Source organism: Chaetura pelagica, unplaced genomic scaffold, assembly GCF_000747805.2.
Source record: "Chaetura pelagica isolate M959 unplaced genomic scaffold, ChaPel_1.0 scaffold171, whole genome shotgun sequence".
Taxonomy (NCBI): domain Eukaryota; kingdom Metazoa; phylum Chordata; class Aves; order Apodiformes; family Apodidae; genus Chaetura; species Chaetura pelagica.
The window spans coordinates 272,137-291,169 of NW_009952066.1; the positions used below are offsets into that span (position 1 = coordinate 272,137).

The 19,033-nt window shown below is 35.7% G+C and overlaps 1 protein-coding gene across 1 annotated transcript; it reads left to right on the forward strand.

The window, feature by feature from the left end:
- The first annotated feature begins 419 nt into the window (after positions 1 to 419).
- PNPT1 (polyribonucleotide nucleotidyltransferase 1) lies at positions 420 to 18,401 on the forward strand. Its single transcript, XM_010004543.1, has 28 exons — positions 420 to 488; positions 814 to 888; positions 1,721 to 1,826; positions 2,583 to 2,632; positions 3,107 to 3,170; positions 3,257 to 3,304; positions 3,978 to 4,091; positions 4,339 to 4,525; positions 5,018 to 5,069; positions 5,394 to 5,451; positions 5,609 to 5,705; positions 5,800 to 5,902; positions 7,155 to 7,225; positions 8,622 to 8,658; positions 9,429 to 9,495; positions 9,594 to 9,683; positions 10,540 to 10,593; positions 10,699 to 10,805; positions 11,512 to 11,583; positions 11,668 to 11,731; positions 13,241 to 13,324; positions 13,796 to 13,879; positions 15,640 to 15,746; positions 15,830 to 15,885; positions 16,404 to 16,482; positions 16,903 to 16,950; positions 17,299 to 17,457; positions 18,245 to 18,401. Exons 1-27 carry the CDS (start codon positions 432 to 434, stop codon positions 17,452 to 17,454), a joined length of 2,187 nt encoding a protein of 728 aa, XP_010002845.1. The 5' UTR covers positions 420 to 431; the 3' UTR covers positions 17,455 to 17,457; positions 18,245 to 18,401.
- Positions 18,402 to 19,033: the final 632 nt, after the last annotated feature.

The following is a 19,033-nucleotide window of genomic DNA, read 5'->3' on the forward strand; positions in this document are numbered from 1 at the left end:
ACCCAAATGATTCAATGATTTAATGAAAAGGTGTTTTGTGGGTGGAGAAACAGCTCCTCTTTTCTTGTAAAAGCACAGCAGGTGTGAAATTGCATTTTCTGGTGACAGGACTCTAAACCCAAACTTGTGCAGGTGGGTGATTGATCTTCTAGTGCTAGCAAAGCATTTTTTCTCAAAGCCCTAGGTGTAATTTCAAGTGACCTCTGATGTGGCTGCAAGTCTTTGCCTCAAGGTGAAAGACACAGGACAGCACATGATCAAAGAGTTTAAATTTCTGTATCTAATGAGGATTTTTATCTCTAATATCAAGTGTAGCCACCATGCTGTACAGTAGGTGCTGTATATAGATGCAGAAGCTACTGGAAAATTTACTTTATTTCACTTCATTTTATTTGTTCATGATAATATAATTATATCTTTCCAATAGAAAGATGGAACTGTCTTCTGGAAAACTTGCTAGGTTTGCTGATGGATCTGCTGTTGTTCAGGTAAAAAAAACCAAAACAACAAAAAAAACCCCAAAAAACCAAGAAGTTAACATTTGCATAAATTGGTTCAAAATTTCTGATTCTAAACAGCTATTAGCGGACATCAGAGCCTCTTCAGGAGATATAGAGCCTCAAATGGCAGTTTAATCCCTAATGAATGTATAGCTGTTTTTTAGGGAAAAAAAATGTTTGATAAGCAAAAATAATGGTGTGAAGCATGGATTTATGTGGCTGTTTTCTGCCAATAATTTTCTGGAGTTTTAGTTTGAGACAATGTTTTGATTGCAGGTAATTTCAATTTTACTTTATTTTTTTGTTAATCCAGCTAGGTGACACAGCAGTGATGGTCACAGCAGTCAGTAAAACTAAGCCTTCTGCATCTCAGTTTATGCCATTAGTGGTAAGTGCCAATGACAAAATGAGTTTTGTGATCATCAGTGGTAGCATTAGCAGCAGGAATCATTTAATGGTGGAGTTTGAGATGCTGGGGGGAGTGGGGAATGCAAGTAGCAAACTACAGACCTTGCACTTCAGAATAGCAGGTGACAACCTACAAAGGAGGGATGAGCAGCAGATGGTGTCTACCTTAGCTTTAGCAGGGCTTTCCAGAAAATCCTAGTGAGCTCTGTCTGCCACAACATCCACGTTCAGACATTATCTTTTAGATGTGTGAAAATCTGGTTGGATTTTGAGGCTCGAAGTGTTGTGACTATTAAGGATTAATGATTCACCTTCTAGCTTGAGGCTGAATCCTACTGAGTTCCTCAGGGGGTCTGTCCTGGGTCACAGCCCATTTCATACTTGTATTGTGAACTGGAATTTCTGTTCCATCAGGTTTGCAGATGATCCCAAACTGGGGGTCACAGATGATGTGCTCAGAAGCAGGGGTGCTGTCTGGAGGAGAGGAACCAGGGGCAGGAGGAATGGGCTGACAGGAACCTTCTGAAATTCTGTAAACACAAAGTCCTAAACTTGGGGTATGCTAGTGCCCTGCACCAGTTAGCACAGGGGACTGATGGCTGGACACTCCATGTGTGATAGAGAGTGTGAAGGTCTCTTTGGGCATCAGGACAGAGCCTCAAGTAATGTTTTCTGAATTCAGAGGTCACCTTGCTCTGAGTGGAAATTTGAACCATAGACCTCCTGAGGTGTTTTTTCTAACCCATATGCTTCTGTGGCTCTAAATTCAGTCATCTGTTGTCTTAAAGAATCTCCATTTTTGTTCTTAAAAGGTCGACTATCGTCAGAAAGCTGCTGCAGCAGGAAGAATTCCTACAAACTATCTAAGGAGAGAACTTGGTTCCACTGACAAAGAAATTCTTACAAGCAGAGTAATAGGTAGGCTGAAACACTTTAGTTACACTGTATTTTCAATAATTTGCAACATCCTTGTGCACGTTTGAAAAGATACAGTAATTTATGACTGTCGTTTGCAGAGTGAATTGTTTCTGCAGACTTACTGCTTGGTATATTCTCATTCTCTTCCTCTTGATTCTGCTCAAAAAGTCATTTTCCTCATGGCTATCTCCATTCATTAATAAGATAACACCTTAAAATTCAGCATTTATATGAAACGGATGTCAAGTACATCAGTATCTTAAGACAGCAATGAAAATATTTAGGAGAAGGAGGTGCTTGTGAGACCCAGGCTGTTACAGAGTCCCCTACACTTCATATGTAAATAAAGTTGGAAGGAAATTTTCATGTCAAGGAAATAATGCAGCATTTTGAATATACGTGCTTTTGTTGCTTTTCTTTCCTGGTTTACTATGTCTCTTCATTGAAGATACTTCTGGTGAAATACTGTTTCATAGATTATCCTAAAGAACAGAAGACTTTTCCAATGTTTTTGCCTTGTGTTACATGGCAGTGGCTTTGCTCACCCAGATACCTCTTATTTTACTCTGAGTGCTGTTGAAATTTTACAGCTTATTATATTTCATGCCATTTCCTCCTGGGTTCTCTGACTTGTTTGTTTGTTTGGGTCTTTCATTTAAACCATTTCTGTCAGTTTCTTGTGGGTTCATTACAAGGCAAACTGAATACTAACTACTGAAAACAGAAGTCCTTAGACTTTGAATATTTCTTTTGCAGATCGGTCAATCAGACCACTCTTTCCAGTAGGCTACTTTTATGATACACAGGTAGGTCATGTTCAGTGTTCTTCACCTGTAGAGTGGAAAACTTAGGTACATTCAGTGAAAATTTCACCTGATATAGGCACTATTTTAAGAAAAGCTGTTTTTGTTGGCACCTAGGAAGTGTTTAGAATTTGAAAAAGGGTCTAATGGTGTAATGCTGCTTTTTAATTTGTCATCTTCTTGTCTTAAAGTATTTTTATTACATGCAAGTTTCCAAATTTTGCTGCAGAGATACAGGAAAAAATAAAATATCCTCTGTACAACAAAGGAGGATAAAGGCTAATAATGTATGCTATATATTATATGTTAGTGTTTTTATAGTGAGCTTTCTGGTTTAGGTACGCAAACAGTTTTTAATTTGCAGAATAAGCTTGTTTAAATACATGGAATGCTTTGTTTTATTGTCCTTAGCTTTGTATTGACAGCTAATAAAAATGTATAGGTCAAAATTATTCATTGTCTTTTATCTTATGCCAGATCCTTTGTAATCTTTTAGCAGTAGATGGTGTCAATGATCCTGATATTCTGGCAATTAATGGAGGTAAGAGGATTGTTGCAAATTACAGCTTATGTGTGATTTGATATGATCTAGTTTCTCTAACCCAGATTTTTCTCTCTTCATTCCAGCTTCTGCAGCACTTGCATTATCTGATATCCCATGGAACGGTCCTATTGGTAAGTAAACATTCTGAAATTTTGGATGACTTGAACATAATGGAAAACTTAGACCACTGTTTGTACTTTCTTTTTTAGCAAGAATCTGAATCTAAAGTCCACTGATTTTTGTGTCAAGTATTGAAAGTGTTTGTACAATGCATAAGAATGTTGCTGTTCAAGTAATTTTTTCCTGGACTAAATATGCTTCTGGAAAGATTTATAATCCAGAAATAGTATAGACACTTTTTTTCTTTAGAGAAGAATATTGTTATGACGATAGCTGGATGACAATACTACTTCTTCAGGAACTCAAGGAGAGCTTTATTTCATTTTGAATATTTGATGGGAAGAGGAATAATCTAGCTAAGAACAACTACTTAGCTGTATTTTCTTTCCACCTGTCTTTTTTTTTTCCTAGAAAATATATGCTCATATGAATTTTAAAAAAGTATGGACCTGTGTATAATACTACTTGGCATTATATGCCCTATCGAGCAATATTACCCAAAGTAAATTAAATAATAGGTAATTTTGCCTTACAGATTTGTTCTTAATATGTAGCCAATGTGCTAATATTTTTTAATTAATCCATGGCTTTAATTATTGTTTTCAGATGTATAATTTTCAAAGTAACATGATGCCTTAAAGAACTTCCTTATTATAATAATAAATTCCTGGAATTTCTTTGTAGGTGCCGTGAGGGTAGGACTGGTTGATGGAGAAGCTATTATCAATCCAACTCGAAAACAAATGTCTTCTAGTGCTTTAAATTTAGTTGTTGCTGGAGCTCCACAAAATCAAGTTGGTAAGTTAATTACTAATATCTGTTGAGTGTTTGAAAATCAAGTAGGTGCATCTTTGCAGATACTTTGAAATTCGTACTTTTACACAAGAGTAGGCATAATCAACACTGGTCATTGATTTTTGGTTAGGTAAAGTATATTCTGTGATATTTATGTAGTTTAAAGGTAATCTGTGTTTCCTCAGTTGACTTAGATTGCTATTGAACAATAAAATAGTTATTTACTTGATTTTTAACTTTCCATTGATAGTTATGTTGGAAGCAACTGCTGAGAATATATTGCAGCAAGACTTCTGTCATGCCATCAAAGTAGGGATGAAGCATACCCAGCAAATAATTCAGGGAATTCAACAACTAGTGAAGGAACAAGGTGTTGTCAAGAGAACTGTTCAGAAGTTATTTGTTGCTCCTGAAGAGATTGTGGAATATGCAAAGAAGTAAGTTCAGAAGATCTAAATTCTGTGAAGTGATTCTACTTCTTTTTTTTTTTTTTTTTCTTTTTTTTTTTTTTTTTTAATTGAGCTCTGGTCAGATTGTTTGGGGGTTTTGTTTAATAAACTGCCATGTTTTGAATATTCAGGATTACTTGCTGTGTCTTCTGTAGAAACTCAGGAACATCACCTTCAGCTCTCTTGTGCTTATTAAAAGTACTTAGTGAAAGTATTGTAAGTTAATATGCCATTCTTGTGGAGTGGGGACAAGAGAGATCAGGATGTGTTGGCTTCTGTGAGCCTTGCTGTGAAAGTGATAATGAATTTCAGAGAAGCAGCAGAAGAAGCAGGCAGGAAGGACAGCTGGAGCTAGTAGTATTTGTGTCAATCCAGTGCTTTCATAGTGCTTATGAAAACAAATGTTTAGTCCTCAAAATCAACTAATTACAGAAGTAATTTTTAAGCTGTTTTCTAAAATTCTTTCTTTTCTTTCAAAAGACTTGCTTTTAACAAGATCTATGCGGTGTTCACGGATTCTAGCCATGATAAAGTAAGTAATCAATTCAAATCTGATATATTTTTAATTAATAATGAAACAGTAGTATGACTTAGTTTCTTTAAGCCAACATTGATAAAAGCTCTTCTCTTCCTCTGCATGTATGTGGAAAGGTAATATTAAGTTATTCTGTAAATTCTTACCTACCAGTAAGAATTTACTACTGCTGTTTGCAGTACATTGATCTTTGAATTTGTGTGATGATCCTATCCCTTATTCCTTGAGTACTACACAATTTTAAAACAAAAACCCAGCAACCCAAACCTCTTTAGTTGTTCTGCCCTGTAGAGTTCACTGTTCACAATTCCTGTGTTCTAGATTTCTAGAGATGAAGCAGTTAACAAAATAAGGCTTGAAACAGAAGAACAGCTGAAAGGTATTTTTTTTTCCTGCTTTCTTAATATTTAGAGAATGCTTAAATAGTGCTAGGGCTACTTAAAGAGTTACACTGTGCCCTTTGGCCAAGCTATTTTTGTAAAACTTCTTTAACATCCAGTTTTCAACTTCATATGCATTTTCTTTTTTATATTCAGAAAAATTTCCAGAGGCTGAGCCTTATGAAATCATGGAATCTTTCAATGTGGTTTCAAAGGATATTTTTAGAAATCTTGTGCTGAATGAGTATAGGAGGTGCGTGTATCAAACTCTTACTGAATTATATTTGTCAACTTTTTATCCAAGACTATAATTCAATTGATCTCATAATTTCTGCTTGTAACTTTAGGTGTGACGGGAGAGACTTGACTTCCCTCAGAGATATTAAATGTGAAGTGAACATGTTTAAAATGCTTCATGGATCAGCCTTATTTCAGAGAGGTCAAACACAGGTAGTATCTTTAAACATTAGAAGTAATAGATCAGTTTATCCAAAGCAAAAATACTTGTATTTTTCATTCAAATACAGATTTTTCTTTGCGTTAAAATAGTAGTAACTAGAAAACTGTTTTGATTTAATTAAAATGTATCTTAGTCTGTTAAGACAGTAGACAAGCTTGGCTCCTTGATACATGATCAGTACAGATGTTAAGATAACATTCTAAGCATATGTGTCCAGAAAGAGTCTACTATGCATTATTGTGCCTTCAGACTTCCTGAAGAACATCTAATTACCAAATTTAGGGGCTGTAAGGATACTCCTTGTTCAGCTCAGGTTGGCAGATTTGCAGCATTTTTGGTTGGTTGGGTTTTGTCTTGGTTGGGAGGTGGTTTGAGAAGAAAACTCCAGGATGGCTTAAAGTAAAATGGTTATTAACAAGATAAATCCAAAATAATACCTCTTTTTATCTCTCTATGTAGATTTTTGTTAAAAAATATAGTTGTTGAAACAAAAGCTTTTCGTGCAAAATACAATCCTGTTTGTTTTTAGAAAAATGGGTGACTTGGTTAATGAGTTCCTGGTATGTCAGGCAGTGCAAAATTGTGCATGGCATGAGAAATCCTTTAAAAGGAATTCTATTTGCTAGCAAATATATAATCTGGACTAAAAAGGGAAATTTAACTGTAACATCACATTAATGAGAAATTTTTTTCCTCCTTTTTGCCAGAAGCATCAAATGTTGAGTGGATTGAATCAAGATTTTATTTGAGATTTGGTCTCCTATATTTTACAGCTTCTTTTCCTAGCAGACTGTCAACCACTGACCTGACTTATTACAGGGGTAGTTGCAAACAATTATTTACTCCTCAGTTTTGTCCCCTCATAATCCACTAAAAATAACATGTGTTGCAAGTCCCTGTGATAAACGGGCTTGCTCTTTTGCACAATGCTGTGGCTGCATCTGGCCCTGGCTGTTGAACTGAGCAGTTTGGTTACTTAGTGAACAAACTGTTCTAGGCTCCTACCTAGTTAGGAGGCATTAAATGAATGTTTTTAAATATGATTTCTTGTAAGATTGTATCATCTTTACAGATTATTAATAAAAGTTTGTGTGATGAAGGAAAAAAATTGCAAAAGTGGTAGGTGATGGCATTGTATTTGCTGCTGAAATAATTCTTTCTGATTCTTCATAAACAAGTAATAGTTGTGAAAGATGGAAGTGTTTCAGAGCAGTTTATTTACCCCCTGTCTTATTATTTTAGGTTCTCTGTACCGTTACATTTGACTCCATAGAATCAAGTGTAAAATCAGATGTTATCTCAACAGCAGTGAGGTATGTGTATCTTTTGATGGTTTGTTAGTGGCAGTAAAAGGTGAGCATTTAAGCACATTGGATTGAAGTTTCTTGAACTTCAATATATTTATATTCATTAGGACTGAAAAATGCCGTTTGCTTTTTGTTATGGTGATAGTAATTCCATAGAGGCATATTTGAAATTGGGGAGTATTACAAGTAAAATTAAAATTGATTTCAAGAGAAAATAGTGACTCCCTCTTCAATCTGTAAAACTGTGTCCATGTGTCAAGCCTCTTTAAGTAAAACCATTGACAAAAGTTGATTCTCTTTCTTCCAAGTATTTATCATCACACTTGGAACTTGATATGTATTCTATTCATTTAATCTATTTCTCAGAGTTTTTAAGCTTTGCTGGATAGGTCGGATGCATGTAGCTTGTGAAGTGCTGCTATGTTTGTCCGGTTTGGTTGACAAATAAAAAGCATATTACTGTGGCTGAATTGGCTTTTTTGCCCCCCCCCAACAGAATCAGCCTATCTAAATATTCTCATTTTGTCTCAAAACAAAAATGTTCAGAGGTGAAAATATTTATGTTCTTTTTTTTAATATAGTTAGGAAACATTTGAACCTATGATGTCGCAAGTCTTTGTGCCATGATTTATTTATTTTTTTAATTGCTGAGGGCCGATTTTTTGGGGGAGGAGAAACTCCTTCCCAGTTCAGTGATCTCATCCCACCAGTGTGGGAGCTTTTACATTTTAGCATGTCAGCTTTGCTTTAGGTAATATTTTTTTTTGCCCTGGAGGTGTTTGTCTATATTCTCTAGTTCTGGTATTCTTGGAAATGAGTTTGTGTTAAATAATGTGTTTAATTAGCAGTCAGTAGGTTGCTTCATGAATGAGAGATTGCCACCATAAGAAACTATGTGCAAGTCTTGACACAACTTTCTTCATAGGTTTTTTTGTGTTTATTGCTGAGTATGAAGTATTGTGGTACTTTTTTGAGCACACTTCTTTAATTAAATGAGAGGGTTTTTTGCAGGTAGAGATTTTCAGTTTTCCTTCTGAGCTCTTACGCTTCAGAGTCCTTACTGCAGTGTGTGCAGTAAGATGCTGATGTCCTTGAAGTTTGCGTTTGTTCCTTCCTTCAGACACACCAAAACCAAAAGAAGAAGTGATAGGGCCTATTCTAAACAGCTAGGGAAACTATTTTAACAATTAACCCATGAAGTTTTTTGTCTGTAGACTATGCTTTTCAATTTGCTTACTACGTAGAAAACCTGAAGGAAAATGTGGGTGATCAGAAAAATCTGTTGATTCATTGTTTTTGCTGGGTCTGTAAGCATAACTGAATATAATCTTAGGTATTACATATTGTATGTAACATATGTTTGGTTGCTCTTTTTGACATGGTTCTTGTTTTTAATTAATAGTGGAATAAAAGATAAAAACTTCATGCTGCATTATGAGGTGAGAGTTTTACTGTGTCACAGCTTTTTGCATGATTCACAGAGGGGCTTCATGTCTTGCTTTTACAGCTGAAGTTGATCGCTTCCAAGGATATAAATTGTCTCTACATTTGCTAAATGTTTTAATTCTAACTTCGATGTGAATTTATACCACAGTTTATGGGCAGAAGCACTGGTTTGCTAAAAAGCACTAGATAATTCATAAATTGCTATTATATGCAGCCTTTTTAATATCCTAACATTATGTTGGCTCCTTAAGAATGGGTTCTTACTAAAAGCAGGATTAACCTGCTCTTTTATTTTTAGTAAACTCTATTAATATGTTCACCTGACATACTATACCAATACTAAGTAAGTGCTTTTACATCTTGGATCTCTCTCAGCCTTTGGAACTCGCCCAAAGTGTTTCATACAGGCAATAAGCGTATCTTGTTCCATTATCCGTATGACAGAAGCAAGACTTCTTATATGTTGTCTGACAAGTTGAATTGAAATAAGCTTGTGTTGTTGTTCAACTACCTTGCAACTGCTTTATTCTCTTTTGTTCTGTGGAAGTAAAACATTTACTAATTACTACCCAAACCGGTCCTGGTTTGCAAACTAAGTGACTGATAAGAGTCACGTGGTGGTTTTATTTTTTATTTTCTTTTAATTTGTTTTTACCTTGAGATGTACCCAAACTTCAAAGCTTTTTTTTTTCTAAGTGTATGTTCTTAAATTAAAACAAAGCTAGTAAATTTTTTGTATACGCTTTTTTTTTTTATTTCATAGTTTCCACCTTATGCAACTAATGAGATTGGCAAAGTTACTGGTATGAACAGAAGAGAACTTGGACATGGTAAGTTTGGAGAAGAGAAGGCCTATGCTGTAAGTTTTAATATTTTATCTGATGGTTTTTAATTATGGGTTACTCTGTGGCTTGTTTTTTTTACACAGGTGCACTGGCAGAAAGAGCTTTGAAACCAATTATTCCCCAGGATTTCCCATTCACAATACGAGTTACTTCTGAAGTCTTAGAGTCAAATGGTATTATGATTTGCTTATTTTCAACCTACTGCCAGAGACTAAATTTGTTTTTAATGAAAGCTTGAGTTTCACCAAGTTGAGCTGTAGGCATTTTAGGTAATGCATTTCATTTTTAATGTTATTGATCTTGATAGCTCTATTACCTAAGTACTTAAAAGGATGTACATGGTCATGAAAAATGGAACTTTCTTTCCATTTGGATAACAGCAGTGTATCAATACAAGATGTAAACATGAATTCTGAGCTGCTTAAAATGGTATTTGATGGCATTTTTATGCTACAGAGTGAGGACAATAAATCTGCATGTATTGAGATCTGTTCCTCAGGGTTTAATCACAGCCAGTATCCTCACTGACTTAGAGAGAATTTCTCTCAGCTGTCTGTGTTTGTCCCTTTCCTGTCTCCCCAGTTTGGGAGAGAGCTCTCCATCTCACCTCTCTGCAGATTCCCTTGAAGTCCACATCCTAGTTCCTAGGACTGTAGGGAGATTACTTGGGTGGTGTAAGGGTCTAGTGGAAAAAGGGAAGGAGTCCCATTTGCTGCTTCCAGCAAAACCCACAGATTCCTTGTCTAGAATATTTAATACTAATAATGATACTTGTTGAGCTTTTTTGGTGTTGGTATCATGAAAGATTCAAGCTATATTACCCATTTCATGTTAAAAATACTTTCAGTACAGATAATTTCTAATTGTAAATATTTATTGTAGTATGTATGCGACTGCACAGTATTTGCTAGCTAGCAGCAAGTTAATTGTCAAACTGTCATTGAAGAATTATCACTAGCAAGCTTTGTTTCAGATACTTCTAACCAATGTTTAATACTTTCTTTTTAATTTGTATTCTAACTCTTGTAGGGTCCTCTTCAATGGCATCTGCATGTGGTGGAAGTTTGGCATTGATGGATGCAGGTACTTAATATGGCACTTGTAAGGCTAAATTACATATGCTGATGTGTTAGGGAATTTGGAAATGACAAAAGGTTATAAAAATGTATTTTTATTCACCACTATTAGGAGTTCCAGTATCAAGTGCAGTAGCAGGTGTAGCAATAGGTCTCATTACTAAATGTGGTCTGGAAAAAGGAAATATTGAGGACTATCGTTTGCTGACAGACATCCTGGTGAGTGTTTCTAGCATTGTTGCTTTGTTGCTGATTAATTCTGTAAAATATCCTCTGTGACCTTCTTTTGTAACATTTTACCCTGTTAATTCTGTAACACACTTTACTGGAACTACTGAATAGTTTGTCTTCTCTTTGTAGTGTAGGGGTGGTGGTTGGACTCTGTGATCCTAAGGGTCTTTTCCAACTTGAATAGTTCTATGATTCTGTGACTCTATGATTCTGTTTTGTCTCCCAAACTGCTCCCTTGTTTCAAAACATTCATGTCTCTATTTTTAAAATTATTCAGTTATTTCCAGTGAATTTTGTTTCAGGATAAATAGATTAATAATTCTTCAATACTTTTTTCACTGCAAAACACTACACTGGATGGAAAATAAGCAAAGTTACTGGGAGGAAAAAAATTTACATTATCATGCTGATGTTGCAGCTTCTTCCTGTGGCAGCCACTGATAGTACAAAATCAACCATGGATCTTTTGTTCAGAAACAAGTCCACTAAAGCTCTTAATTTCTAAGGAGAGAAAGGAACAATGTTACACATGAGCAGCAAAATAAAGCCAAAAGGAAACATGTTAGTCTCAGAAGTAATTCCAAGTCTGCAGAACTGCTTTGTGGCTTGTTGAAACTCAGAGTGTACTTTTCATAAAATGAGACTGGATTCTGGGATAAAGTTACTCCAATTTGGCTTCTTTCTCTGCTGGTAGGGAATTGAAGATTATTATGGTGATATGGACTTCAAGATGGCGGGTACTAATAAAGGAATAACTGCCTTGCAGGTAAGGTAACACTGAAACTTTCTAAAATGAAACACTGTATCTAAAAAGCTTTTCTTACATACTGTCACCTCTTTTTCACCTTAGGTTGATCTGAAGCTGCCAGGAATACCAATGAAAATTGTCATGGAAGCTATTCAGCAAGCTACAGGTGGGTCTATATTTGTGTTTGCACCCATTTGATCATATTAAATTATATATTGTATTAAATTCTAGGGTTTATGAAATTAAATTAATTATTTATTAAACTTTTTGTTCTAATTGTGGAAAAAAGCTTCTGGCTTCAAAAAAACTGATCTGGTTTGGATGTTTGTGTCAATATGGGCACCTCATAGAAATAAATAGCTTTTTTGTGTCAGAGGAGAGCTTTCAACCTCTGAAAATCCAGGCCCTTCCCACCACACTTGAGGACCTAGTGTCAGTGAAAGTGTTTCCTGCTTCTGAAGGTTGCTTTTATGAAAACAGAACAATAATGGCATGATACCAATGGTCACCAGTTGAGTACAATGGGTAACTCATTTTGAAAAATTGCAATAAAATTAGTGACAGAGCAAAATGGGGAGGGAGGGAACTTATACAAAAGAGCAACATCAAAGCAGGGGAATATATTATGAAATATTTACATGCAGTATTTTGGGTTTGACTGATGCAAATACATTATTACTAAGCCACGTCAGTTTATAAAATTTTTGTCACACTGTATTAAAACCATACATGGTGAGTTGGGAAAATAAATTTTTGTTCTTTGTTGTTCAATCAGTAAAAGCGATGGTTAGCTCCAAGCTAACTAAAGTAATTTCAGACCAATTTTTAAACGTCTCTTAAGCATTGAGTTCTCAAAACTTAAGTAAAAATCCATGTCATCTCAGGGAGTTCATGGTTAAAATCTAGCAGCTTGATACCCTGTGAATAAAACAGGCAGTAAAGGCTGAAATGCCCTCAAACTCTGAATTGCTTTTGACTGGTGAAAGCTGGGAAAGGGAGGAAGCATCTGTTGCTAGCTACATATGTAAAGAGTCACCATGACACCAAAATGGATTTGAACTAACACACAAACTTCCTATTACATGACCTTTTTTTAAATTCAGCAGTATAATGTGAACAACAAACTATTTCTCATTTACCATAAATTCATCTGTATTTACTATTGACAATTACTGCTGTCTGTGTTCTGACATATACAGAGCTATATGAAAAACTGAAGCTACAAGCTTTAATATGGATTTAACTTACTTTAAGAGACAGTTTTCAATTTGAATGGAATAGCAAGGTTTGAATGAGAAAACCCTTATTAAAATATAAGAACTAGTAATCACTTCAGCCAGAATAACTCCAGTTCCAGGCCAGTGTATCATAACTAATCAAAGCCATGCCCTGTTGCTCTTATCAGCCTTCTGATTTATTGAAATAATACACTGAAGCATAGAACTGTATGTAATGTTCTAGGCTGCATAAAATCAAATGTGCTGGATGTGTACGTTTCCTACACACAGAGCAGGATGTTGTGCTGGAGCAAATGTGCACAAACTGATGTGTGTTTAGTTAGGCAGCAGGCAGATTTTGTGAACAGATTCTTAAGTACTTAAAAACTGCATAGATTTAATCTTACACAAAGCTGTATTTTTATTTCCTTCTCATTGTCCCCCTTTATTCCTCACAGCTGCAAAGAGGGAGATCTTACAAATTATGAACCAAACACTGGCAAAACCCAGACCTAAAAGAAAAGAAAGTGGACCAGTTGTAGGTAATGTTAGTTGTATGTTTATATTAATTTATATCGCTTATAGTCACCTTTTCAACAATAAGCTGCATCTTAAACCAGCTGTTTTAATAAATGCCCCTGCCCCTTGGGGTTATTTTTTACTTTGGGATTTTTTAGGTGAATTTTTGGGGTTTTATTGCCATGTGGGGCAGCACTTTAGCATTTCACTGTTCACCAGAAAACAGAATCAAACTGGAGTTACCTGAAGCTCAGAACACTAGAATGGACGCAGATGTCAGTATTGGTATGGTTTCAGTTAGTTTACACTCATCAAAATACTTGCATTCTGTGTTTTCATTTACTTCAGTTCTTGAATGTAATTACATCAGTGTTAACCAAGTCATACAAGTAGCTAATTAAGATTAAAACCTAAATGAATGTGACTTTTTTTTTGTGATAGGTTTCAAGATTATTACATTTAGCATTTCAAACTGTGTTTAAATGTTCTTTCAGAAACTATCCACGTTCCGTTATCAAAAAGATTAAGATTTGTTGGTCCTGGGGCCTATAATTTGAAAAAACTTCAAGCACAGACTGGTAAGACATTCTTGCTTCCTTTGATAACACATTAAGATAAATTCTTATCTTCTCTTATCTATGTGAATATTACTAAAGTGGAGTTTTAATTAGTGGATCTTGGTAGCACAGGTATTACTAGCACAGCTGTTGCTGAATCATGCTGTCTTCATGCCCTTTCAGAAACTTTAAGTAAGAAGCTTAAGCTTCCCAAATTGTCCTATAGACCACCTCCTTATAGATCTGGCATTTGTCCTGCAGCAGCAACAATCAAGTGTGTGCAGTTTTTCTTGCAGCAGGAATTCCCAGGAGTTTGGTGAACATCTGGTGGTGTTTTTCAAGGCTTACAGAAGCAGCAATTAAAGGCTCTTTGAGGAACAGTATTGCAGATAGTGCTGAATGGACGATGTGTAGTGAAGCAAGTCTGGTCATGAGTGTGCTGAAGTGACATCAAATCTATGCAGATTCTTTTCCTATAAACTAAGGCTTTTTTGCTGTGGTTGAGTCTACAGGAAGCTCTCTCCTGCAGTGCTCATCAACTGTATTTGTATGATTCTGCGAAGAGCCTGTATACACTTGTTAACATGCTGGCATATGTTAGAAACCCAACTGGTTGTCACACTGCAGGAGTGACCTGTACAAGGGCTTAAACTAGTAGTGAGTAGTGCAACACAAGTTTCCTGACCTTGTTGCATTTCTTGAAATAATTTTATTTGTTTACATGGTGTTAAAGGCCTGCCTGGCTCAAGTGCCCAATTCAGAGTTGATGCCAATTCACTTCCATTTCCTAAATAGGACAATTGATGCTTTGATCGAGGTAAATACAGACTGATGGGTCACTTAGAACTAGATCTGTAGCTTGTTGTGGTTGCCCTCAGAAATTAATTTGTAAAGTGAGAAGTGTGTCTGAGAGGCTACACTACTAAAAACCTTTTTTCAAATGACTCAAACCAGAGAAAGTAGATACGGCCCACCCTTAGCATCTCTCCAACCTGGCGAAGGTGATATGCAACCAATTCAGCTGTGGTAGCAGAGGTGACTTTCTGCTAGCATAGTATTAAATGCATCAGACTTCTTTTATGAGCACTTCTTTGAAAGTGCAAATTCTTTCCTTTATTGCTTAGTATAGAAAAATTCTTCACTTGTTCCCTGCTTCTAGCAAGCTAAAAATAAAAAAAAAAAAAAACTGGTATCTGTAGAGTATCAAGTAGATGTTCTGCTTCAGCTGCTTTGGACTTGAAACTCGTAATGCTCTGTCTGGCTTGATTAGCATCTCTCAGGAGACTGGAGTAAAGAAAAGGAGTTTAAAAAAAAAATCCTATTTTGCTTTGGTTGCAGCCTGTTGGTCAGTCTAGAGGTGCACATAATTTCATCATGCAGTCTTATGTTCTGGTTCTGAAACACTTTACATCAGCTATTAATGAAAGCTGTAAATTAGTTTTATTAACAATCTCTGTGAAATTCATTCATGGAAGCTGAGAACCCTTAATAAGAACGAAATTATTTCAAGAATTTTTCTAGTCACAAAAGGTTTATAAAAATAATTCTGTGTTCCTATATGGAACACAGGTTTGTCCAGGCATTTGGCAAGCATACCTGTAACGTGTTTCCTTTCAGTGGTCCGATGCCTAATCTGAAGAATATTTGGAATTAATCAGACTCTGAGATCATAAGGAGTCTGTGCAAAATCAGTTGGCTGTAGGCAAGTCTTTACAGAATGTAACTTTTCTGAAATAGTATCAATGTTCACCTAAATCCTCTGGTTAAATTCTCCTCCTAAGGTGTAACTGTAAGTCAGCTGGATGAAGAGACCTATTCTGTGTTTGCCCCCACACCTAGTGCCATGCATGAAGCAAGAGAATTTATTGGTGAAATCTGCAAAGATGATGTAAGGACAGACTTTTGATGTTAGCTTTTTCAACTTGCATTTTGTGAATATGTGTCTTACTGTTTTCTTTTCCCCCCCCACAGCAGGAAGTTAATTTGGAATTTGGTGCAGTTTATACAGCAACAATAACTGAAATAAGGTATAAAAATTTCTCTGGAGTTGAAGTAGAAATTAGTTTATTTGCGTAGCTATTTTCTTGATACCTAAGTACAATGTAAAATTTATTTTTAAGGATGCCAAACATTGACACCTGAATCATTTCTAGTATTTTGTCTGTTGAAGATATTGTTTTTTTAATAAGGCTGTTATTTTTTTTCTGCTTTTTTAGTTATTAGAATGTCTCTATAATTTGTAAAGCTAAGGCTGTTTTTCATCTTTGTATCTGAGAGACATGGTATGTGTTTGCTATTCACTGATCAATATTTGTCTTGCAAAAATTAGATGCACTTTTTGGATGGGACTTACTACTGAAATATACTGTCCTGAGATAAGTTATTTCCATCCACTTCAAATTAAGGGAGAATGAGTGGACGTGTTATGGTTGATGTAGGATTTTTTTAAAAGGGAGGAGTAAAATCTTGCTTATGAAAAGTTTGCTTATGCTTGCTTGGGGGTCAGTGATGTATTTTGAAATAACCATTCCGGTTTCTGTTGCAGAGATTCTGGAGTGATGGTAAAATTGTATCCAAACATGACACCAGTGTTACTTCATAATTCACAGCTTGATCAAAGAAAGGTAATACATGCTTAAACAATATAAAAAACATAACCAATTCTTACTAAACAATGTCTGCCATAGCTGGAGCACACATGCTGTTGTTTTAGAGTTCATTTTCATGTTGAAAGCTGTGTTAGATTAGAAACACCTTTTTGTTCAACCACTTCTTGCCTTGTACTTAAAGCTGCAAACATTCTATACCTATATGCTTGCTGCAATCCTGCAGTCTATGCCTTTATGCACATCATCAGGTTCTTAAGATCTGCAACACCCTTTCCTATGGAACATTTAGAAACCTGTTATTTGTGAGGTGGTGTTAAGCCATTATGGTTGTCTGAAGTGCAGCATGAAGCATTCCTAGAAGAATGAACTTTTATAATTAACTTTACAAAATTAGTCACACTGAAATAAAATTTTCTGAAAAACACTGTGTTCTAGATTAAACATCCTAGTGCCCTGGGATTGGAAGTTGGACAAGAAATTCAGGTAATTTTTTTTTAACTTTAAAATGCTAAAAAACTGCTGTTCATATTTTAGAATCTGAGCAAAATCTTTATTTTGTATTTATGAGGAAAATATTTTGTCATAGCAGATTTCCTTTCTGTGCTGGTTAAGGCCTCGATCATTTCTAATTTCTTTAGTGCCATAATCTCACTGTCCAGGCACCATATGAATTTGACAGAGCAATATAGCAATAGGCTAAACAGTGCCTATTGTTTATGGCTTTTCTAATATCAAACTGGGGCGGAGAGGGAAATCCACCACTTTTTAAGGAAAATGCTCTTTCTGGCTCTCTAAGTTGTTGAGTCTTGAAGTGGTTTGTTTCCTTAACAGGTTAAATACTTTGGACGTGATCCAACTGATGGTAGAATGAGGCTTTCACGCAAAATTCTGCAGTCACCAGCCACAACTGTGCTTAAAACCCTAACTGACAAAGACAGCATTGTCCTGGGAGGTACCCTTCCACAGTCATCTACTTCATCCCAGTGACAGGTAAGGCCATAGGAACAGCTTATGGCAACTCTGCTGTACTTTCTTTACAACTATTGTGCAGAATTGTATCAGTCTGGGTTTTATACCATAGCTGCCCTTCAGTGGTATGCAGGTACTGTTTGCCAGTTCTGTTGTACCCTGTTTTAAGTTAGCAGCTGCCCTTCCATGTGCTGCTCTTTTAAAGAGCTTGATTGTGTAAAATTGCTTCAAACACCTTGACAGTTTCAGGCATCCTATACAGCCTGCTTTCTCCAGAACAAACTTACTTGTTAATCTACAGCATCTCTGTAGGCATTCCCTCTTCTATACCTTGCCACCACTTTTTTTAAAAGAGGAAAAAAAGCAGGATAAGGGAAGAGAAGGAAAATTAGCTGCTTTCTTGAAAGTTTTGAGTCAGTTAGTGAAGACTTCTCAGTCAATCTCCTGTCAATTAATGGAATGCCCAAAGATCTTCCCTAGAACTGGTTCCCCAGCATGTATTTGACTGTCAATAGATTTATTCCTAAACTCTTCCCAAATCTGTTGTTTACAATTTTTTTCCCCTTAGGAAGCTACTAGAACAGGAAGGTGTCAGATTGTAAAATCAAGAGCAGCGGCACAGTGGGACTGGCAAATTGAATTGCAGTGCGTGCATGATAACTTAAGACAGTCTATGGGAATCTTTCAGGAATTATTCACAATGCTAGAAGAAATTAAATTCACTGAAGAAAAATTTTATTAGAAGTGTTTCTGAATTTCATGCCATAGAATAATTGGTTGGTTACAAAGTATTTTAAATCTCTTTCAGGAAAAAAGGTGTGATCATTCATGAAGATACAAGCAGCCCTTGCTAGAATCTGCAGATGTCTTCGCAAGAATCTGCAGGTCAAGGGTAGTGAACCATGTCTTTAAAACAGACACTACTTATGCTTAAAGGTGACGTAGAACTTCAAAGTCTTCAAATTTATTAAAAATGCATTTAAAAGAAAAACAAGCAATGCTCTTATCTTGTGTAGCAAGAGTGGGATTTTAAGAACACAGGAATATGTAGACTGAAGAGCAGGTTACATTTCAGTGCTTAAGATTCTTCTTGCCATCATATCAAAAAAAATGCAGAAATGAAAAGCAAGTATTTAATATTACCTGGGAGAAGGAATTCTCCCATATAGTTGGCTGATGAGATATGACAGTAGTTGAGAGGCACAGCTGAATGAAGTTATACTGGCTTTCCAGCATACAAGATTGAAATGTTGAGCAAAACACTGCTCAAGACTTAGAAGTATCACCTTTAACGTGATTGACACTGTTTCAGGTAAATACGTCATCTACTATCATAGTGTTCAGACTTGCTATAATATCTGAGCAGAAGGGGGACAAAAGAAAGAAGCTGGCTGAAACATCATCGTTTGTTACCTGCATTCATTGAAACTGAATTTTAACATATAAAATTAAAACATTTAAATATTTTTTTCTAAATAAACAATTGATGTGATAAATCATCCCCCTAACCTCCTCATTAAGCGTGTCAGAATTCCTCTATTGATTATGTTCCATCAATGGATTCACTGGTATTTTTGACTTCAAAACACTTCCCAGG

Excerpts from the sequence above, each read along its gene's own strand:
- PNPT1 (XM_010004543.1), top strand. The coding sequence starts at position 432 with ATGGAACTGTCTTCTGGAAAACTTGCTAGGTTTGCTGATGGATCTGCT. Across the intron at positions 7,226-8,621 it reads GTTATCTCAACAGCAGTGAG|TGGAATAAAAGATAAAAACT; the intron begins GTATGTGTATCT and ends TTTAATTAATAG. Across the intron at positions 10,594-10,698 it reads TTTGGCATTGATGGATGCAG|GAGTTCCAGTATCAAGTGCA; the intron begins GTACTTAATATG and ends CACCACTATTAG.